This window comes from Perognathus longimembris, chromosome 2 (assembly GCF_023159225.1).
Source record: "Perognathus longimembris pacificus isolate PPM17 chromosome 2, ASM2315922v1, whole genome shotgun sequence".
NCBI classification, from domain to species: Eukaryota; Metazoa; Chordata; class Mammalia; order Rodentia; family Heteromyidae; genus Perognathus; species Perognathus longimembris.
Window position 1 is genome coordinate 53,488,011 of NC_063162.1, and position 23,622 is coordinate 53,511,632.

The 23,622-nt window shown below is 46.2% G+C and overlaps 1 protein-coding gene across 1 annotated transcript; it reads left to right on the forward strand.

The window, feature by feature from the left end:
- The first annotated feature begins 6,134 nt into the window (after positions 1-6,134).
- Positions 6,135-16,791, forward strand: Sftpd (surfactant protein D). Its single transcript, XM_048339155.1, has 7 exons — positions 6,135-6,330; positions 11,936-12,052; positions 12,314-12,430; positions 12,545-12,661; positions 13,089-13,205; positions 13,765-13,848; positions 16,415-16,791. The coding sequence occupies exons 1-7, from the start codon at positions 6,135-6,137 to the stop codon at positions 16,789-16,791; spliced, it is 1,125 nt and encodes a 374-aa protein (XP_048195112.1).
- Positions 16,792-23,622: the final 6,831 nt, after the last annotated feature.

Here is a 23,622-nt window from a genome sequence, read left to right on the forward strand (position 1 = left end):
GAGGCTTGAACTCAAGCCTGGGCACTGACCCCGAGCTTTTGTGCTCAAGGCTAGCACTCTACCACTTGAGCCACAGCTAGCTTTTTGGTGGTTAGAGGAAAGAGTCTCAAGGACTTTCCTTCCTAGGCTGGCAGCCACTGGCTGCCTGGCCTGCCATAATCAACTTTTAAAATGCTTTGTAGTGGAGAAATGGGTCCCAGGAGGGAACCTCAGGGTGAGGGTAAAATCTCAAGGAAGAGTGCAGGGTTGAATGAGAAGGAATCCAAGAGCTCCTCCTCCAGAGAGAGGAAGAACATGTGCTTGCATCCACAGAGGGAGGAAGTCAGGACATAAAGTTGTTTTGTTTCTCTCCAACAATGCATTAAATCAATGAGAAGGTCCCAGAAGAATGGAAGAGTTGTAATACAGTGGATCCTATGGTCTGGTTCACCATGAAGGCAGGGTGTGAGTACCAATCATAAAGACAAAAGAAAGGTTGGAGTGCATGGAGTCCCTCGCATGCTTTTCCAGGGACTGGAGGTGAACCCACGTCCCTCGCTGTCCTGGCATAACAGGGTCTATGGCTACAATCTGGGAATAGATGCAGTGAATTGAACTCTCAGAATCCCCTTTCTGGGCTCTGGCCTAGAGCCTGGGTAACTCTGGCTCAACAGAGCTGGAACAAGCTTGCAAACTTAGGCTTCTTTTCCACCCAGGCCCTCTCTGTTGGCTTGGGAAGGGGCCTGCACCAGCACAGGACACTACACAAGTGGAGCGATTCTACCCTGCCAGGCTGCTTTCCCTAGGAGGACCTGCTCGTGGTAGCTCAAGTGTGACTGCAGGGACATCATTTTGGGCACAGCTCTGGTTTCTGTAGGGTGGGCAAATTCAAAGAACAGGTCTGGGTCTCTGAGAGCTGATGTCTTTAGAGAAAGGCAAACAAAAAAGTTAAAGTTAGAGCCATAAATTAAGTCTCTAAAGGAAGTCTTCAAGATGGACTGATCCTATGGTTTTTCTACATTATCACACTGCAATGTTTTTGTTCTAGTCCTGGGGCTTGAACTTGGGGTCTGGACACTATCCCTGAGGTTTTTGTTTTGTTTTAATATTACTCTTTTTTTTTTTTTTTTTTTGGTGCTTTTGCTAGGGCTTGAACTCAGGCCTGGGTGCTGTCCCTGAGCTTCTTTTGCTCAAGGCTAGCACTCTACCACTTACGCCACAGCTCCACTTTTGGCTTTTTTGGTAGTTTAGTGGAGATAAGATTCTCACAGACTTTTCTACCCAGGCTGACTTCCAACTGTGATCCTCAGCTCTCAGCCACCTAAGTATCTAGGATTGTAGGTGTGAGCCACTGGCACCTGGCTTATCATGTGATTTATAGCTCATAAACTCCTGGGTTGTTATTATTATTACTGTTATTACTGTTATTATTATTATTATTATTATTATTATTATTTAAGCAGTCTTCTAAATGTTAAACCAGTCATAAGGGTAAGACTTGACTTTTCTTTTCAGGGGAGAAGAGAGCAGTAATTCAATGCCACCTCCATGCTGACCTAGAGCTCTAGGAAGCATATGCATATTCTAGACTAAAGACAGCTAGGTGTCAATAATAAAACATGTCTATGATCAGAGTCATGAATTGCTATGTTATGAGATCTTGCTTTAAAAAAATATATTGCAGGAACTGGGAATGTGGCTTAGTAGTAGAGTGCTTACCTAACATGCAGGAAGCCCTGGGTTTGATTCCTCAGTACCACATACACAGAAAAAGCCAGAAGTGGTGCTGTGGCTCAAGTGGTAGAGTGCTAGCCCTGAGCAAAAGAAGCTTAAGGACAGTACCCAGGCCCTGAGTTCAAGCCCCACACTGACAAAAGAAAAAAGAAAAAATATATATTGCAGTAAGAAAAATGAACCATTCTCAGTCAAATGGGAATGTTTGTTATGGCGGGCCCGATACTATGAACAGAGATGCCACCGAAAGCACCAAAAGCCCAAAGCAGGTCAGCACCATCAGTGGGGAGACCAAAGGGGAAGAATGGAGACATAAGTCTGCTGGTACATGAGTTTCTGTAGAGTGGATGAAAGAACTCAAGTCACAGGATTCCAGAGGTAAGCAAGGATGGACAGCAGGATGGACAACTTTCCCTGAGGTGTCCTGGGAGTTAAGCTATCCATAGGGTGTTTTCAACAGAGTCTCAAGCTCTCATGGGTGCTAATTAACCACTAGAACAATGCAGAAGGCAAATAGCAGCTGGGAAGACGGACAGAACATGTCTGAACAAGGGCAAAGCAGACACCTGCTAAGGGAGGCCCACCCCATGAAAGGTAAGATGGACTCTTGGAGTCCTACCAAGATCACCCTCTGGATGACAGTTCCTCAGGCTGCTGCCCTGCCCCCAGAGCTTACCATTTCTGTGGCCCCTCAACCTTGCCGAGCCTTTCCTGGGCATACTAAGGAGTTCCTGGCTCTTTCCCAATATCTGGGCATGGCTTTCGAGATAAAGGGAGAAGTGGACACGGAAGGTCCTGGCTCTTGAGCAATGCAGCTGTGAATTGTGGGGTTGTTTTTGTTCGAACAGTGTAGATGATTGTGTAACACGCTGGTCTCTGGAGCTCAGATTTCTGGACATCTACAGAATACAGATCCGGGAGATATCAGTTCCCGCTTGGGGCTTTGGGGAACACTATAGATTGGATTACAGACTAAAAAGAGCTCTGTAAACTCTGAGGTGGCAACTATGCCTAGCTTGATGCCTGCTGGTGGCAGCTCTCCAAAGGACAGGTGGGGTAAGAGTGAGTGATCCAACCAGAAAATTGTTCCACTTCTTTTTTTTTTTCTCTTTTACCTCTTGAATGGGGGAGTTAGCAGAAGACCAAGGTTGGGCGGCCCCCGTGACAGGGTAAGCATAAATAGTGGGTGCGGCCAAGCCCTGGCTCATTTACCTGGAGCTCTGGGGTCCTACAGGAAGCAACCTGTGAGTGTCTGTGTATCTGCCTCTCATTTTATTTCCCCCACGTCCTGTGACTATTCCCTGGCCCATTTGATCTTGAGGGAGGAGGGTTCTGGGGTCTGGACTTAGGCTCTAGGAGTTCTAGTGTGGGAGGTGGGGCCCTCATGGAGGCATGGAAGGTACTCTGCCACCCGTGGTCAGCTCCCTGGCTCAGTGGAATATTATCTTCCTTCCTTCCTCCCTCTCTCCCTCCCTCCCTCCCTCCCTCCCTCCCTCCCTCCCTCCCTCCCTCCCTCCCTCCCTCCCTCCCTCCCTCCCTCCCTCCCTCCCTTCTTTTCTCTCTTTTTTTGTGTGCTGGTCCTGGGGCTTGAAATCAGGGCCTGGACACTATCTTTATTTTATTTTACTTTTGCTCAAAGCTAATGCTCATATCACTTGAGCCACAACTCTGCTTCCATCTTTTTGGTAGTTAATTGGAGGTTAGAGTCGCAGACTTTCCTGCCAGCTGCCAGGACTAGCTTTGAACCATGGTTCTGAGATCTCAGTCTCCCGATTAGCTAGGATTACAGGTGTGAGCCACCAGCACCTGGCTTGCTTTCCAACCTGGAGTAGAGTAGATTGTGACACAGGTGCCATTGTGGATGTCTCAGCTAGAAAGTGAAAGTCCTGCTTCTGTCTTGGTTCCTTCTCTGTCCTTGATTTCTTCAGAAAGGATATTGGAAGAGAAACAGACCAGGCATTCTCAGACCTAGGTTCTTATCCCACCCTGGCTTCATTTTTCTAGAAATGCAGACACACTTGCTTCTCTCATAGTCTCAAGTCTTTACTAAAAAGACGCCTTTACTGCATTAGATCTCTGGTATTTGTGATGGGAGGGAAGGTGGGGCTTGAACTCAGGTCCTTGAGCTCTTGTTTGGCTTTTATACTCACAGCTAGTGCTCAACCATTGGAGCCATACCTCTAGTCCTGGCTTTTTGCTGGTTAACTGGGGATAAAACATCTGGAATTACAGCTTTGAGCCATGATTCTCAGACCCCAGCCTCCTAGGTAGCAAGGACTCCAGGGGAGAGATAATGGCTCCCTGCTAGGTGTCTGATTTTCTAATGTTCAGAACCATCCTCTTTTCCAATAAACTCTCACTTTGATATCATAGCATCAACCGCACACAGCCTGAGGTCAGGGGCTGTGGCTCTGCACATTTCATCCTGAGCTCTGGCTGAGCTGCTCCTTCTGGCTTTGGGGTCTGCAAGCCTGCTCTGCTCTCTGCAAGCTTCTTCCTGCTCTGGTAAATGGGTGATGCCCTCCACCCAGAATTCCAGTGCCTTTATGATCCCTAGAGGGAGGTATATGACCCCAGGGTCAAGCAAGTGGCTATGGGCCAAGGGACAGCACCCCTGCTTTGGCTTGGGTCTGGCCCTAAGTGCACACCATTGAGTCTTTGTTAGAACCATGGAAACTGAGTGGCTACTGCTACTGGCTAGTGTGCTCGCAGGGCTGTTTCTAGAGACTCCCAGGAAAACCAAGGAAGGTGTGACTTCAAAATGGAGAGAAGCTGGGAGAAAGTAAGAGTCAAACACAGTCTGGAATCTCAGCTCTTCTCTGTCCTGCCACCACCCTGGGTAGTTAGTGAACTTCATCTTTGTGCAGGTCCCTGTAGCTTTGGTCCAGCCCCTGACTTCCACAGGCTCCTTCGATGCATGTTACTTCACAGTTTTCTTTCCTTGAAAGACACCACTATGCTCTGGATCTTAAATCTTCCCCTTGGCCTGTGCATTGAAGAATTGCTTCCCGGCCTGTGGTACCTTAAGGACACAGTATCTCATGGAAAGATATTAAGTTTGGGAGCTGTGTTAAAGAGATGGATCTTGGGACTTGAGATGTTGGCTCCCCTTCCTAGTTGTTGTTGTTCTTCTTATTCTTCTTCTTCCTCCTCTTCTTCTTCTTCTTCTTTGGTTCTTTTCCTTCTCTTCCTCCTCCTCCTGTTCCTCCTCTACCTCCTCCTCCTCCTTCTTTTTCCTCCTGCTTCTCTTCCTCCTCTTCCACTTCCTTATTCATCTGCCTGTCTCAATTCTGGCTTCCATGAGGGGAACAGGCCTCCTCTGGCCTGTGCTCCCATTATATACTATGTCACCATAAACCCAGGGTGATGGTTGCAGGTGACTTTGGATGTTGTAACCATAAAGGAACCTTAATCAGGATTTCTGGTGTTTACCATCATGACAGAAAGTTAACTTAGGAGCACTGTGTAGATACTGACACAGGCCCTGTGACCCCAACTCCAGTATTCTTTCTTTTTTTTTTTTTTTGCCAGTCCTGGGGCTTGGACTCAGGGCCTGAGCACTGTCCCTGGCTTCTTTTTGCTCAAGGCTAGCACTCTGCCACTTGAGCCACAGCGCCACTTCTGGCCATTTTCTATATATGTGGTGCTGAGGAATCGAACCCAGGGTCTCATGTATATGAGGCAGGCACTCTTGCCACTAGGCCATATCCCCAGCCCCCAGTATTATTTCTTAAGTCCCTCTCTGATGGTGTCTGAGTAGAGTTTCCTTTTGTATCTTCCCCAAAGTAGTGTTCCATCTGTCCTCTTCCTTTTAAGAGGCCCTCCTCCACGCCCTCTCAGATGGTAGGCTTCTAGGTGTTTCTAGGGATCTCTAGCTGCTGCTTTAGAGCCTTAGCTCTTCACAAGGCTTCTTTCTGGAACTTTATGACCAGTTGCCTGGCATCCATGCAATCACACTCCAGCAGGAGCGCAGGACATTCATCCCAAAGCCTCTGGCTCAGGCTGGGCTTCACACTAGCATTGTAGGCTACCAGTATAATCCACTCCAGGCAGCCAGTGAGAGGAGGCAGATTTGCCTTATCCAACCTGGGCTGGATCCCTCAGTGGCACAGACAGGGAGAAGAAGGGCCTCAGGGGAGCACTACATTGCAGCCACTGTTCTCAAAGGGCACCTGCTAATAGATAGACTAGGCTGTCAGCTATGCCAGGGATCTAGTCATGTGACTCAGGCCCTCCAAGGCCAGACCATATGCCTGACTAAGCTGCCAAACTGCTTTGTGGAGTCTTGTTTTCCTGGGCCCCACTCTAGGGCAGAGAATGTGGGGAGGTAGACTGCTCCTGACTTCCTGAAATTGGGCTGAGCTCTCACCCATGTCCTGGAGCCAACATTGCATCTTTTCTCCTCCTCCACCCTCCAGGCCATGCTGCTCTTCCTTTGCATGCTAGTCCTGTTCTCACAGCCCTGGGGGTACCTGGGAGCAGAAATGAAGACCTTGGTCCGGAGGTCAGTGACCAACGCCTGCACCCTGGTCATGTGCGGCCCTGCGGAGAATGGCCTACCTGGTCGAGATGGACGAGACGGGAGAGAGGGCCCGAGGGGCGAGAAGGGAGATCCAGGTAGAGCTGGCAGCAGGGGTTTATCCAGCTGATGAAGTGGGGAGAATTGGAATGACAACCAGCCAGCAACTCCCCATGCTGTGATGAAAGACTGGGGGTCCAGCACTTAGCAGCAATTCTTTTTGATTAAGGGGTGCCTATGCAGTGTGCTAGAGATTTTTTAAATTATATTTTTATCTTTAGGTAGTTGTACAAAGGGGTTATCATTCAACAAATCCGTTTGTAAGTACAATGTATCTTGGTCAATATCACCCCTTTCATCATTCTCCCCCATACCTCCCAATCTAAGTATTCAAGATTTTTCTTATTTCTCCTCACCTTATTATAAAGGTGATATGTACAACTGGATATTGTATATATGCTTATCTGAATTAAGGAAGGGAAAGAAAAATGAGGGAGGGTGTAACAAATAAGACAAGAAATGTAGTCCCTACCTTATTATGTAACTGTACCCCCTCTGTATGTCACCTTGTCAATAAAATTTAATTTAACAAAAGGTGATATGTACAGGGGTTACAGTTACATAAGACAGGTTATGAGTATGTTTCTTTTTGGACAACATCACTCCTTCTTTCACTCTGTCTCTCTTAGTTTTTCCCTTCTGTTCCCACCCACAAGTTGTACAGTTTATTTTCAACATAATGTCTAGTGAGTACCATTGCTGCATTTGTTCATACTTAGCATTGAAGAGTTTTAATAGTTAATTAATCTCTACATAGCAAAGGGTGGGGAAAAAATGAGGCTTATAGAGGCCTACACAGTTCTAGTTAAATGGATCTGCCTTGTCTATTACAAGAGGAGAGCAGAGCTTGTGCTTCTGTGTGCAGCTCTGTGCCCTGGCATCCTCCGCCAAAGCCTTACAAGGAATGCATCGATCTCCTTTGGCAGGTAAGCGAGGGCAAATACATTTTGTGAAAGGACACAAGGGGCCTCCTTATATATGGGCTTGACTGCTGGCTCCATCTTCACAACGGGGAACTTGGTGTCATGGCATCTCTGTTTTTTCATCTGCAAATGGGAACAATATTTTGCCACCCAGCGACAAATAATTAACAATGGTTTCCTTTCCTTTAAAAAAATTTTTTTGGTATTGGGGTTCAAACCCAGGATGTTTCACTTGCTAGGTAAGTGCTTTGTCCCTGAGCTATATCCTAGCCCTAATTTTTGTTCTTTGAATCTTCGTGAATAGAACTGCACCTTCCTGATGACAATTCGATGAATTCTCCTGAGGCTACTAGAGGTACTAATAAATATGAAAATTGTTCTTAAGAAAACTGACCAAGCCCTGAGGGAGGATCAGGGTCGTGTGTGTGCATGCGTGCACACATGTGCGTGTATGCGCACATACGCACACACTAGTTTTAGAGCTTGAACCCAGAGTCTGGGCACTGCCCCTGAGCTTTTTCACTTAAGGCTAGCACTCTACCACTTGAGCCACAATTCTACTTTTGGCTTCCTGGTAGTTTATTTATTGGAAAAAGGGTCTCAAACATTCCTTCCCAGGCTGGCTTTGAATTGTGATCCTTAGATCTCAGTCTCCTGGGTAGCTAGGATTACAGATGTAAGCCACTGACACCTGGCTCTTTTTTTTTTTTTTTTCAAACCATTACTTGGACTTGAACTGAGAGCCTTGCACTCTTACTTGGCTTTTACACTCAAAGCTGGTGCTATATCACTTGAGCCACATCTCTACTTCTGGATTTTTGCTTGTTAATTGGAGATAATAGTGTCATGGATTTTTCTGCCCAGGCTGGCTTTGAACCTTGATTCTCACATCTCAGCCTCCCAAGTAGCTGGGATTACAGGCATGAGTCAGCAGTGCAGGAAAGGATCTGAGTCTTATTGGCAAGGAAGGAAAAAACAATGAATCCATAGCAGGAGACAAGGGACAAGAGGGCCTTAGGCCCGTGCTTTGATGACTGAGAAAGCTCAGTCTATCTTTCTGAAATACGCATTTTGATTTATAGGAGGGAGAATAATGGCAATACAAAACAGAATTAAGAAACATCCCAAGGCTTTATGAGGCAAGGCACAAGTGAACCTCTATCCTTTACAGACAGATAGTGGCTCCCAAAGAGAATGGACTGGGCTCACCCAGGGAAAGATGGCTATCTAGGGAGGGAGGACACAATGTGGCCCTTTTCTCAGGGATCCCAGTTCTCTTCGACTTCTGAAGGGGGCTGTATATTGAATCCTGGAGGCATTTTCTATGGGGATGCTTGACTTGCCTTCTGTACACTCCCACCTGCCTTTGAGTTGATATTGGGCAGAGATCAACATATAGCTGGGTTAGAAATATAGCTCCACTTTGGCCTTTCAATCCCAGTCCTATTAGTCACTTGACCATTATTGGTTTATGTCCTGAGAGATTTGAAACTTCCTCAGAATCCTCAGATCCAAGAAGCTCTGTGTATGGTCCAAGTCTACTTGTGACCACCTGTGAAAGGTCTGGTCTCCAGAACATACTGAAAAGTGGAGTTGGGACCTCAGAGGAAAGTTGCTGGAGCAGGAGTAGATGATGGAGCTGGGATCACTGTGGTGAGGTTGCAGGCAGTTCCAGCGTTCCTGTCCAAGAGATTCACCCAGAATTCTTCTAAGGATACTGATCTCCCTTGGAGTGAAACCACATACCTCAAAGCACCCGATTGTGACTGCTCTCCACCCCTGCTTGCTTCTCTGGCCTCCACGAGTCCTTCTTTATATCTACTTAGTGACACTCTGGCTTCAAGCTTACTGGTCCTTAACCACATTTGTTCCTTTCTCCTGGGGCCCTGACACTTGACCTTCATATACATGTGCCTTCGTCTTCTTCATCTTTTTCAGGGCTTCATTCACAACAAAGTTCCAGAGCCACCATAACTAACACACCACCACCTCCAATGTTCTGTAAGGTTTTTATGTTTTTGTTTTCTGTTGGTCTTGGAGCTTGAACTCCAGGCCTGAGCTTTTCAGCCCAAGTCTAACACACTACCACTTTGAGCTATAGCTCCACTTCTGGTTTTGGGGTAGTTAACTGGGGATAAGAGTTTCATGGACTTTCCTGCCCAGGCTGGCTTTGAACCTCGGTACTCAGATTTCAGCCTCCTGAGTAGCTAGGATTACAGGCATGAGCTCCCAGTGCCAGGATACCCTTTCAGTTGTAATGTATCCTTGTAGTTCTTTCGGGATCTAGGAAGTCATGCGTTATACACTTTAAGTATACAGGAAATATTTATGAAACAAGTGAATGAATGCATCAAACTGGATGGAGTGCTGGCAGCACTGGGATACAAAGCTGGGTCTATAATACTGGAAGGCAAAGGCAAATGAGTGCTATTTTTGGGGAGGGGAATCCTCCTCCAATTTGGGGGTCTTATAGCTTTCATACTCTATGCTCCAAGAATGGGTGGCCTCTAGCACTCCCTTCTAGAGAGAGGGTGATTTTGTTCCCCTGGCCAAAAAGCCTTTTGTCAACCTGGCTATGGTGGATTGGTGGATCCCAGAGATGTACAGCCTGAGTTTGGATGTGGGATGTGGGCCAGTCTGCTACCAAGCTTCTATGCTTCCATTTCATCCCTAAGATTCCATCCTTTAACCAATGGCAAAACACAGTGCCAAGCACAGAATCTTTCAGCAAATTGTTACTTCTATCTCAAGTATACTCATGTGCCAGAAAAATGTGACTCTTCCTGTCATAGGAGATTAGTTTCCAAGTCTGAAATACCTCTCTCTTCTCTCTACAGAAAGTTGGAGATGATTTAGTCCTCTAAACTGTCCCTGATCTTTAAGTCCTACTTTCTCTTCAGGATGACTTCTGAGGATGTGTATGTCCCTCGTGGCATACACATCAGGAAAAAACACCTCAGGACTGTCTTCCTTGCCAGTTGTCCTTGTCTCACAGTTGGTCTTAAATCTCTTGCAGAGCAAGATCTGAGGACTGGGCTAAGTGCAAATCATGTAGTAGACATTCATAGACAAAAACTTGTATTAACATACATGAGTTAAACATATTAAGGGGGTTCAGTGTGATGTCCCTACACAGGCACACACAAATCAGCATGTCCAACCTCCTTTGCTCTATCTCCCTCATTCCTTTCCCAACTTCTATTAATCACTATTCTTCATTCAGGTCCACTCTTTTCCCCCTAGGTTTGAACCTAGGTTTCAACTTAAGGCCTTAAACTTGCTCAGCTGGCACTCTCTCACTTGAACTATGTCTCCAGCCCAGCTTTCTGCTTGGTATGTTGATGATGTTGTCTTGGGGACTTTTCTGCCTAGGCTGGCTTCAAATAATGATCCACAGTTTCAGTGCCCAGCTGAGTCCACATTTTAAACACTTGAATATGAGAAAGAATGTATATAGTATTTGTCTTTCTATGTTTAGCTTATTTTACTGGACATGAGGATCTCCAGTTCCATCCATTCTATTATAAATGACAGCATTTCATTCTTCTTTGACTGGGTAATCTTCTATTGTGTATGTTTACTACACTTTAAAAAATAATGTGTTTATTCATTCATGGGCACCTAGGGTGATTCCATATCTTAGCTATTGTGAACAGTGCTGACATAGATATGCAAGTGGTGTTTTTCTATGCTGATAATTTCCTTTGGATGTGTACCCAGGAGTGAATAGCTAATACAGTTCTATTTTCATATTTATGAGGATTCTCCACACAGATTTCCATAGTGTTTGAACTAAAATTCAAGAAGATTTTCCCGGTCAGGGAACCAAAAAAAAAAAAGAAGAAGAAGAAGAAGCTTAAGGAGTGCTTACCCTGGCATCCTCAACAGCATGTGTTGTTATTTTTGGTAACAGTCATTATAACCATGATGAGATGGCATCATGTATGATTTTGGTTTGCATTGTCCTTATGGCTGAACATAGTGAACATTTTAAAAATACTTCCTAGCCATTGGTACTTCTTCTTTTGAAAAGTGTCTGTTCAGATCATTTGCCAATTTTTAATTGGGTCACTTGTTTTCTATGTTTATGATTTTGTGGTAAGACTTTGAATTCCTTGTATATTCTAGACATTGATCCCTTGTCAGATAAATAGTTGGCAAATATGTCCCCACACTTAGTAGGTTGTGTCTTCACTCTGTTGATGATTTCCTTTACTGTGTAGAAATTTTTCAGCTTGATATAAGCCCATTGGTCAAGTCTTTATTTTGTTTTCTGTGCTTTTGAGATTCTTCATGAATAAATATATGATAAGTGGACTGAAGCATGGAATAAACAAGTTGACACCTATCTGATGCCATTTTGGATAAAAATATAGTTGGTTTCCTGATACACACTCACAGAAATTGAGAAGTTCAAGGGCACCATTAAATGTCAAGTGATTGCCATATGTCAGTGCAGTGGCCACAGAGAGAAGGAATAAAAAACAGAAACTCAAAGAGATCTTGGCTTGAATCCATCTCCAATTCCAGAAAGGCCATTTCCTTGAAATGCGGCTGCAGAAAGAAACCCATTTCCTGGATCACCTGTACTAGGGTGTGTGACCCTGGAATGCCTATGCTCTACAGAATCCTGAAAGAGTGCCAGGACCTAGACCCTGCAGATATTTGGCCCCTCCTTGGCCTAGGGCCAATGTCATGTCCATTTCTTCTACTGCTACAGGTTCACCAGGAGCTGTGGGACTAACAGGGATGCCTGGACCATCTGGCCCAATTGGACCCAAAGGGGATAATGGCTCTGTTGGAGAACCAGGACCAAAGGGAGACTCTGGACCAGGTGGTGAGCAAATGGGCATGGAATTCAGACATCTCCAAGTGGTACCTCTGCTGCTAGGATGTGCCAGTGGGGATGCTCAGCACCCAGCCTAGGAAAAAGGAAGAAGATTGTTCTGCAGGAGGCACTGGGTTGTTTTTGGATAACTAGGGCCTCCTGTAGGGTAGTAAGATGCTGTTCTTTCACTTTATATTTCTACTGTTATTCTCATACATCCCACTACCATTGAGATTTAGTGACACTGATCGGGCTGGTCCTATTCCCCAGGACCTCCTGGACTTCCAGGTGTTCCTGGTCCAGCTGGAAAAGATGGTCCCTCTGGAAAGCAGGGGAACATAGGACCTCAAGGAAAACCAGGCCCAAAGGGAGAGGCTGGACCCAAAGGTAGGAGGATGGGATGTGGCTGGTCTGGGGTGGAGATGTGAGGAATGATGGTGGTGGTCCATGAAGGGACATAAAGTGAGGTCCATGATGAACCCCTGTTTGTCTCTTCTGAAGGAGAAGTAGGTGCCCCAGGCACTCAGGGTGCCTCAGGGGCAAGAGGTCCCACAGGACCTAAAGGAGAGAGAGGTACCCCTGGTGAACGTGGAGCCCCTGGAAATGCTGGAGCATCAGGTGAGTGATGGAGAGATTTGGGGCTGGATTTATTTCCACTGTGCCCACATGAAGCGCCCAAGGCATGTCCCCTTCCCTATGAGAACAACTTGTGCAAACAGAGCTGGCATGGCTGGGCCATGGAGAAGCACTATCCAAGGTAGGTGCATCTCGGGCTCTTGGAACTGTGACTTACGTAGGGAGGGTGCAGCGCTAAACCGCCAGGATGGATGGTATCTGAGGAAGGTAAGTCACAGGTGGCAGGGACAGTTGTACACAGTGGAGGTTGATTGGCAGCTCAAGGAGCCTATCATGTTGAGATAGAGCACAGGGTTCTGAATATACGAGGGGAGGGTATATTGCTTAACCACAGGATAGTCCAAGGACAAAGAAGGTCATGGTGCTGGATATTAGGTACCTAGCTGACCCAGCTCTTCTTGGATTCCAGGACCTGCTGGGGCTGTGGGTCCACAGGGAGCTCCAGGTACCAGGGGTCCCCCAGGACTGAAGGGAGACAGAGGTGCTCCTGGAGACAAAGGAGCCAAAGGTGAAAGTGGGCTTCAAGGTAAGGCAATGACTCCTGTCCGCATGGGTGGGAGAGAGGGAAAAAATCCCTTTTTCTCAAGAGATCCTCTCTGGGACAACAGTCCTGTTATTTACAGGTAGTGGATAAAACAGGAAAAGCTAGGAGTGGGGCAAGAATTAGGCTCTGTAGGAAAGTGAACCTGGGCAGTTTTGTTTTTTTTTTTTTTAACCTGATCATTGGGAAAATGGCAGCTGCCTTCCCAATGCCTAGGATATCTCTGAATGTCCAACTACCCAAATGGATGGGAATTGTATGTGGAATATGTATTCCTGCCCCTCCTCCCAGGAATGGAGAGGCTATTATCTTCCTGGAGGTGAGGCCAAAGGTCATCTGGGTCAATGTCAGAGAGATTCAGGGACTTGCTCAGGGACCAGTTAATCCATAGAAAAACCATAGGAAACCTGTGGGCAACACGGACCACTTGTGTCTGCAGATGGAGATGCCTCATCACCATCTCTGATATGTACCATCAGCCAGACATGAGTGGTCCCTAGGCTGTGAGGGATAGGTCATCAAGGGACCATTTTCCTCCCTACAGATATTGCTGCTCTGAGGCAGCAGGTGGAGACCTTACAGAGACAGTTACAGAAGCTCCAGGCTGACTTCTCTCACCATAAGAAAGGTGAGTTCCTGGATCTAAAATTGAGTCTGACATCAACACTGAGCTCCAAGCTGGCTCTGGTTCTCAAGTCCCTTGGTTGAAGCTTGAGCAGGGGCTGAGGTTCAACCTTGCCCCAGTTCCAGGATGATAATGAGCAGAGTCTGTGTATGTGGTGGACTTGGTCTGGGGCAGAGAATAGAGAGAAATCTGGGACTAGGTCAGAGAAGGAAAGTCACAAGCACCAGAAGCTGAAGTAGATCCAAGAGACATGTAGGAGAATGTGGCCCGTGTCACCAACTCACTGGGTAAAGCATGACCAACTACTAAGTTTCTGAGCACCCTCCAACCATAATGCCACTTAAGCTGGGTCCAGGAGATCCTCAGTAGAACTGAATGCCTGGCTTTCCTATGCTGATCCCTGAGGCAGACAAGAAAATATCCATGATGGTGTTTCTTACATCTGGGGGACCAGGTATGGGAATGTCCAGATGTGTGGCTACACAGCCTGTGACAGCAAAGAATCTAGGTTCTCTCCTGAGGACTGGGGCTGGCACACTGCTCTGGAGGTACAAGGTAGGTGGGGCCTGTCCTTAGTATATAGCTATTGCATTTCTCCCCTTATACAGGTTTTGTGGTGTGTATGTGTGTGTGTGTGTGTGTGTGTGCATGTGCACGCGTGCACACGTGCATCCTGGGGCTTGAACTCAAAGCCTATTCACTGGTGCTCCACCACTTGAGCCACATTTCCAATTCTAGCTTTGTTGCTGGTTAATTGGAAATACAAATCTCATTGACTTTCCTGTCTGGGCTGGCTTTGAACTTCAATACTTAGATCTCAGCCTCCTGAGAACTTCTCGAGCCACTGCTATGCAGCTGTCTTTCAGTGAGTAATAAAAAATAAGATTTCTGAATGATTAGAACATAAAGAGCCTCCTTTGATAAAACAGAGGGCTGACTTCTAAGTACTCAAGCTAAGAGATGAGAAATTTGGTTATTCAGTATTTTTCTTCCACCACAAACACATTTATATAAGTGTTCATTTGTTCATAGACAAGCTGATGCCAGCACCAAGAATGTGTGCCTATGTACATGCCATGTGTGTATTTAAACGACATTTATTCTCTATTCATCTACATACACAAGTGCATGTGCACAGATAGGCACCTGCACATCCAGTTGCAACTTGCATCCTGTCAAGGGCCTTTGAATAAATACTGAGTGTTCATTCATGCTCCACCTTGGAGCTAAAATCCAGCAGTGGCACAGGAGTCTTAGATTCCTTTTGTCCAGGGTCACCATCCTGAACCCATGGAGAAACTTCTCCACAAGATATTTTTAAAGATGCGCAGAGGAGAAGGGATCATGTGTCGGAGTACAGCCCAACAATTCTGGGGCTCAGCTCTCTCTGGAACTGAGGGTCTAGTGTCCTTTGCAGATTTCCACGAATGGCGTAGAAGTCACAAGGATAGTGATGTTTGAAGAAGAAGATGAAGAAGAGATGTTTGTCAGATGATTCTTTTGAGAAGCAACCCCTTGCTTTTTGTTAGAGCTGAGGGACTGGAAACCCTGGAAGGGGAAGTGGCCTTACCTTGCCTTTCCTGTCATGCTACTGTGGGTCTTAATGCCAGATTCTTGTAGTGGTAGTAACCACACCTTCTTATATCCACCCTCCCCACATCTGCTTGTCAGATTTCCTCATCCCCTCTGCCAACAGTCTGAGGCTAGTGGAGCATCGCTCACAAACACACTGAAACCAGTGGGGTCTGCTCCACAGCAGAACTTAGCACATTACAACTCTCAGCTGTTCCATCCTATCTTCTCTTGTTATTTCACCCCCTCACACAGCATAGGTTTCTCACCCCCCTCAGCACCCTAACCACAGGGGCATGGTGGGCTCCCTGCTCTGGATTTTGCACTTGCAGAAATCATTTCCTATGCTGGGTGCTACTGCCTCATACCTGTAATCCTAGCTACCCAGGAGACTGAAATCTGAGGATCATGGTTCAAAGCTAGCCTGAACAGACAAATCTGAGAGACTCTTGTCTCCAATTAACCAGAAAATAGCCAAAAGCTGAGGTGTGGCTCAAATGGTAGAGGGCTACTCTTGAGAATAAATGCCAAGCAAGAGTTCAAGTTCCAGTGCAAACAGAGACGGGGGTGGGGGAGAGAGCAGAGGAAGAGAGAAAAATTATTTCCTTGGAACAGGCTGTTAAGTTCAATATAGTAAGAGGAAAAATCAATTCCAGCATACAATGTGAGCTGAAGCAGAAAGCCTACATCTGAGCTTGGTGTCACAGAAGTTCCCCTGTAGCTTCACATTTCATGGCTGCAGGACATGGGGCCTTGAACTTAACCTTTCTCAACTCCCATCTGTGAATAGTGGGCCATGACATGCCCCTCCTCAAGGGTGTCGGGGCTACTCAGGAACCCAGCCCCTCACACTGGCTCTGATGCCCAGATGCATTGCATGGGAAGGTTTAAAGACTCAGATTGCAAAGCTGAGATCTCAGCCACCCACTGCCACCCTGCCACCCCTGAATTTGGTTTAGGGGGCTGCCACAACCTCATCCTGACTGTCTTCTTCCAGCCATGCTCTTCCCTGATGGCCAAAGTGTGGGGGACAAGATCTTCAAGACAGCAGGCTCTGTGAAATTATTCCAGGGTGCCCAAGAGTTGTGCACACAGGCTGGTGGACAGCTGGCCTCTCCACGCTCTGCAGCTGAGAATAAGGCCCTGCAGCAGCTGGTCACAGCCCAGAACAAGGCTGCTTTCCTAAGCATGACAGACAATGACACAGAAGGCAAATTCACCTACCCCACCGGGGAGCCTTTAGTCTATTCCAACTGGGCCCCAGGGGAGCCCAACAACAATGGCGGGTCGGAGAACTGTGTGGAGATCTTCACCAACGGCCAGTGGAATGACAAGACTTGTGGAGAAGAGCGCCTTGTGGTCTGCGAGTTCTGAGCCCCACGGAGGCATGTGGTAGGGGCAGAGCTTGGTAACCTGGTCAATGATGTTGCAATCCAGACCTGAATGTTGACAACATCCTAATAAAAAAGTGATCATGGGCTGGGAATATGGCCTAGTGGTAGAGTGCTTGCCTAGCATACATGAAACCCTGGGTTCCATTCCTCAGTACCACATATATAGAAACAGCCAGAAGTGGAGCTGTGGCTCAAGTAGTAGAGGGCTAGCCTTGAGCAGAAAGAAGCCAGGGACAGTGCTCAGGCCCTGACTTCAAGCCCCAGCACTGGCAAATAAAAAAAGTCATCACTTCTGCCAGCCCAACATTCTCTATGGAACAGCCCCAAAGTAGCGCTACTTAAGGATGGCTCCCACAGTAGAACATCTTGGAGAAGGGCGCAATCTGCTTTCTGAAGCTATTAGCAGCATTTGGCCCAGCTGACCACACCCTCCTGCTTCAAGCTCCTCCTCCTTTGGGCTTGGGCATGCTGTGATTGCTGGTGTGCTTCTTTGATCTTTCTGAGCGTTCTTGGTTGGATTACTCCTTTGCCCTCCTTGACCACTCATGTTGGAGCATCCAGGCCTCAGCAATCAATCCTCTCTCTCCTTACAAAAATAAGGCCAGTTCCTTTCCTTTTCTTGTCCCTAAACACAAGCCACACTTTTAGACGGCATGCGCACTAAGCTCTCTGCTAAGACAAATGAGGGCCCTAGCTCCACTACTTTCCACCTAGAGGTGACAGATCTGATCAGGACTCCTGATCAGGACTTCTCCTTGAGCTATGGCTGAAGGCCTCTGGCTGCCTCTTGTTTCAAGGCCTGAGTCCTAGTAACCGTCTAGCTCAGCAGGGTCACCTGACAGAGACTTGTCTACCTCCTTTGCTAGATTTGCCCTGTACCCAGGACCACTGATTTGTGCAATGTTCAGCTCTCCTCTCCAGCTTTATCAATGTCATGGTGTCTTAGCATCTGAGAAGGGGACCAAACTGCCTAACTCTGAAGCCATCTGTGAATCTCAGGGACATTTGGAACAAAGTGTCTGGCCATGTTGTAAATTTGCCCCAAATGCTTTGCTTGGCAGTTCCAGGAATGTTCTTTCCTGCCTCTGCCTTGAAGATAATCTTGTTAAATCTTCCTCTTCATTTTCCAAATGTGGAAACCAAGGCATAGAGAGGGGGAGAGGACTTGTCTAGGGATGCAGTGGGTTGTAGGGTCGCAGCTGGGATGTGAACAAGCTCTTTCCGATCCCAAGGCTTATACATTTAGCTTGTAAATGCATAGACCAAGGACTACCATCTATATTTGACTGATTTTAATGACAAAATGTTACAAGAATTATTTAAAGATGAGAAGGGCACCTGGATGACCATCGAAGAGGCCCATCAATGAGGTACAAAAAGCTCTTGCTAAGATTAAAAAAAAAAACCCACATACTCTTCCCTTTGTTTATGGGGACCAAACCTCATATCTCTTTCCAGAAGCCCTACCACCATCGTTCAGTCAATGTGTCCCACGCCAAGCCATACTTTCACTTCATGAACCCTAAGCTCTCTGACAAGATCTTTCTCCTGTTATTGAAAAAAAATTTACAATTCCTGGAACCTTCTGAAATACAAATCAGTTGCCCATTGGTGTACCATTTCCTCAGCACAGAGGTCACAGTGAGCACCTCATGGCAGGAACTTAGAAGTGTGTTTCTATGAGTAGATGGTTGTGAAGGGGCTGGAAGGTGGGAGGGAGCACAGGCAAAGTCAGGCTATCCACTGCCTCAGTCTCTCCTGTGCCTCTTTCCCTCCTTTGCACACTGGCCCCTTCGCTTCCTGTCTCTCTACGGCACAAAGACAAGAAAGAATGTGTGTTGAAAACTGCCATCAAGAGGTAAGAAATTCTCACCGGCTCTCAATGTGAAACTCCTGCGGAAATGAGTTTGCTCTTCACAGGGGCCCATTCTGGTCCAATCAACTAAGTTCTGAGGGCAATCACATTATACAGTGTGGCCACTGAGACCCAGCTGAGGATCACTACCCACGGCGATACTTATGGTAAACTAATTTCTTGACAAGAGGAAGAAAAGAACTACAGAACTCTAAAAAATGAAAATCAATATCCCTTAGTGCCAAAGGCTTTCAAATCCACCTGTGCCGTGGTTTACTCTCAGCAGAGAACACAAGGACAGTCCATTGGGCTCTGTTGTCAGAGGCTTACTCAAGAGAGGACTGAAACAAATAGTTCAGAAGTTCAAGTCCTAAAAAGTTGGGGTTATTTTGGGGGGTGGGTGGGTTTTTTGGTACCAGTACTGGGATTTAAACTCAGGGCCTAGACCATGTTCCTGAGGTTTTTTGCTCAATAGCAGTAGTACTTTATAACGTAAGTCACAGCTTCACTTCCAGCTTCTTGGCAGTTCTTTGGAGATAAGAGTCTAAGGGACTGTCCTGCTCAGGCTGTCTTTGAACTGTGATCCTCAGATTTCAGCCTCCTGAGTAACTAGGGTTACAGGCATGAGCCACCAGAACACTTTTTTTGGAGGGGTGGCTAGTACTGGGGCTTGAACTTAGACTCGGGGTACTCTCCCTTAGTTTTTTTTATGTAAGACTGGCACTCTGCCATTTGAGCCACACCTCCACTTCCAGCTTTTCTTTTTTCTGGAGATAAGAGTCTCACAGACTTTCCTGATAGACAGACTTTGAACCTCAGTCCTCAGATCTCAGCTTCCTGAGTAGCTAGGATTACAGGAATGAGTCACTAGTGCCTGGCCTAACACATTTTTGAGCATAGACTACTCCCTGCACCAACATGGACCTTTAACCTGGATCTTAAACAGTATGCACTCCTTCAGCTATATTCACAGGTCCATCTTTTAGTTATCTAGGTGTCAAGTGAGGCCACGATGATATAGTTCTCAGGCTTGATCTCAGGAGATACAATGACCCTTACAGTGTCAGGTAACATCATGGAAGCCACTGTGGTTGCTTGACATTCAGAAGGTCTTCTATAGTAATTGTGCTGGAAAGCTCTGCTTCAGTTTGATAGTAAAACCTCAAGGATGATAGTATATTCTGTTCTCAACCCTCCTGTTCACCAAATCAGATACATCTGGAAATAAACAGCAACAGGGGAGCCCTCTGACCTTTGCTTTTCTCCTTCCTTCCTTCCTTCCTTCCTTCCTTCCTTCCTTCCTTCCTTCCTTCCTCTCTCTCTCTCTCATCAGTTGTAGGATTTGAACTCAGGGCCTGGGCACTGTCCTGGAACTTTTGCTCAAGGCTTGTGCCAAACCACTTGAGCTACAGATCTACTTCTGGTTTTCCGGTAGGTAATTGGAGATAAGAGTCTCACAGATTTTCCTGCCCAGGCTGGCTTAGAACTGAAATATTCAGATCTCAGCCTCCTGAGTAGCTAGAATTACAAGCACAAGCCGCTTGCATTGCCTTTCTTAGATCTTATTTTTGTTCTGAACTTCCTTACATTCAACATTGGCAACCGTATTGGTGAAGGGAATTTTTAACCACTCTTACCTCCTGGAAAACCTATCATGGTTCAAGCCTAATGGCTTGCTTAACCTTCCCAGGTTATCTACATTTTATGTACTAGGGCAAAGGAACTAAGGATATACTAGAGGAAATGAAATGTAAAGTTAGATGTCTAATATTTTATCCAGGCACTAAACCCAAATGGCTAACCATGCTAGTTCTTTATTGCCCGAACATTTGAGAAGGAATCTAGTATTGTGTCCCAGCAATAGACACAAGAGGTACTCAACAAGTAGATTTAGAAAGAATGGATGAATTCTAAGAGCTTTGAGCATCGTCTTCTGTGCTGTCATCAAGATACTCAGAGACCAGGACATTTTTCACTTTGCCTGGGTGGGACTGGTGGGTTGCTTCTGTATATACAATCTCAACAATCTTATGGTAGATATTCAGTGTTTTTTTTTTTTTAAATTCAAGCATGAAGGCAAGCATGAGACTGGCCCATGCCATTTCTAGGTGTTCAGATAAGAGCCAGGAGATACAATGCTTTCTCTTTCATCATGCTTTCATCATGCTTTCTCTTCTGGGGCTTGCAGAGGGATTGATGGATATGTACAATCCCAGAACCCTGAGTGGTCATCTGAGAAGAACTGCCCTTGGGGTCTGGCTGGGTCCACCTAGACTTGGAGTGAGATTTTAGGGTCCTTACTCTGATACATTTCAAATGCAAACCTATTTGACCTCCATTATTTCAGAGTCAGTAGTCTCCATCAGACTGCCTGAGAGCCATCCTTAGGCCATATGGAGGAACTTATAAGGGCCTTGCCTGAGTGCAATGACCCCAGTTATATTTATTCAGTGAGGAGAATGAATGGAGTAAGGGAGAGAGTCAAGTGAATGAGACCATTTCTTCCTCCTTGTGAGTCTTGTTTGAATGAAGTGTTTCTAAGCTGTCACCAGGCCCTTTGATCTGAGGTAAGGAGCTCGGTGACCTCACTGCCTGTGCTTCTGCATATTTGCTTTTTAATTCCCCTAATACTTCATTTCAGGCTTGAGTGGCTGGAGCCAAGCCAAGGTCAACAGACCAGATGCTAAGTTCAGGATAAGAAATACATCCTGTGACTAGTGGGATGAATCAGAGCAGGAAAGATAAGGTTGAAAGTTGGGCTCTGAGCCATCCTGACATGCTGAGTTCTCAGTTGGGGGTAAGGGAGGGAGAGAAACAAGGAGAGATGAAGAGAGAGATCGAGAGACAGAGAAAGATTAAGACTGAGAAACAGAGAGACTGAGAGAGGGACTGAGAGACTAAGAGATGGGGGGGGGGGCCGAGGGAAGGGACCAAGAGAGTAGAGAGTAGACAGATCAAACAGAGCAGAGGAGAGGAGATTCTCCAAAGAATCTAGAAACTTCATGCAATCTCTAGAAAATGTTCACTGAGCAAAAGGCATGACTGAGGCTGTGAGGACTTCTGGACATGACTCAAGTTCTTAGCAAAGAACACATGTGGAAGAGCCAAGAAACTTGTTTAAAATAATATAATTAGAAAGGACATGGCCCATTCTATGTAAGAGGGTGTTAGAAAACTGGTATGATTAAAATAGCACTGATATAAGAATAGGTAGAATAATGAAAGACAGAATCTAAAAGCAGGCCCAAAGATTTACAAAGTAAAGAAACGGCATCAAGATTATAGGGAAACAGACTTGTCAATTAAGAATGCTAGATTAAAAACCTAAGCATTTAGAGGAGAAGCTGTTCTTGTTGTTCGTCCTCTTCCTCCTCCGCTTCTTCTTCTTCTTCTTCTTCTTCTTCTTCTTCTTCTTCTTCTTCTTCTTCTTCTTCTTCTTCTTCTTCTTCTTCTTCTTCTTCTTCTTCTTTTCTGCTTCCCCTTCTCCCTTCATCCCTCTCCTTCTATTCTTCCTCCTTTTTTCTTCCGTTTCTTCCTCCTCCTCCTCCTCCTCTTCCTCCTCCTCCCCCTCCTCCTCCTCCTCCTCCTCCTCCTCCTCCTCCTCCTCCTCCTCCTCCTCCTCCTCCTCCTCCTTCTCCTCCTCCTCCTTTTCCCTCCTTGTCCTTTTCCTCCTTCTTGGAAGCAGAGGGGCAGCACGTATGTGGGATGTGTTCACCATTCTTGGCTTAGCAAGTATTGGACTGCAAAACCAGGGGGCAGCTAACTGGGATGATTCCTCCAGCTTCTAAGTGATCCCAGGGAGTCCTGTGAGAATCCTTCTGTCAGCTGGTGTGCTAGCCTTGTCATCATGTGCGATCTGTAGGAAATGCCCACCATCCCTCTGTGCACTGACCCGTTCAAGTGGCCTAAGGGGTCCCAGGCAGAGGCTCTAAATCAGTATTAGTTTGGTGTTTTTTTTTTTGCCAGTCCTGGGGCTTGAACTCAGAGCCTGAGCACTGTTCCTGGCTTCTTTTTGCTCAAGGCTAGCACTCTACCACTTGAGCCACAGCTCCACTTCTGGCTTTTTCTATACATGTGATGCTGAGGAATCGAACCCAGGGCTTAGTGTGTGTGAGGCAAGCATTCTTCCACTAGGCCGTATTCATAACCCCTCAGTATTAGTTTTCAGTCCTCAGCTTGAGCCCCTCTGTACTTGGGGTGTGGGTGTATGTGTGTGCATGCATGCACACGTGTGTGCACACACGGAGGCATATTGGTTGTGGAGCTTGAACTCGGGGCACTGTCCCTGAACATTTGTGCTCAAGGCTAGCACCTTACCAATTGAGCCACAGATCCAGATATTTGGTGATTAATTGGAGATAAGAGTCTCATTGATGCCATTGCCCAGCCTGGCTTTGAACCACAATCTTTACATCTCAACCTCAAAATCATACTAAGTGACCTAGACCCAAAGAAACATAAACCCTATGGTGTCCCTCATAGGCAATAGCTAGTACAGGAATAGGCTAGTCATGGTAGAAGACCAAAATACCTCAATAACTACACCCATATGACCACATAAGAAGATGCCAAGTGAAATGAACTCCATGTTACGGAAATAAGAGTTATACCACTGTTGTAATTATTCACAACATGCTATGTGAACTCATACTACTTTTCTCTTTTTCCTTGTTTGTTTGTTTGACTGAGTAGTTTGTCTAGTTTTGTCTCTCTTGTAGTCTCTTCCTGTGGCTGTACCCTCACTACCACTGTACTACATCCAAGTACCCTGGAGATTGTCTGATACGGGTAATATAACTGGGGAAGGGAAAGAGAATACCAAAATCAAGAGACAAAGAACAAAAAGACAAACCATTCACAAAGCAACACTTAGAAACCATTTGGTGTAAACCAACTGCACAACTCTTGGGGGAGAAGAAAAGGGGGCGGGGGGGGGGAGAAATTAGGGAGGAGGTA

Bases quoted from the DNA above. Each gene is read 5' to 3' on its own strand.
- Sftpd (XM_048339155.1), top strand. From the start codon at position 6,135: ATGCTGCTCTTCCTTTGCATGCTAGTCCTGTTCTCACAGCCCTGGGGG. The intron at 6,331-11,935 runs GTAGAGCTGGCA...CTACTGCTACAG, and splicing joins GGGCGAGAAGGGAGATCCAG to GTTCACCAGGAGCTGTGGGA. The intron at 12,431-12,544 runs GTAGGAGGATGG...TCTCTTCTGAAG, and splicing joins GGGAGAGGCTGGACCCAAAG to GAGAAGTAGGTGCCCCAGGC.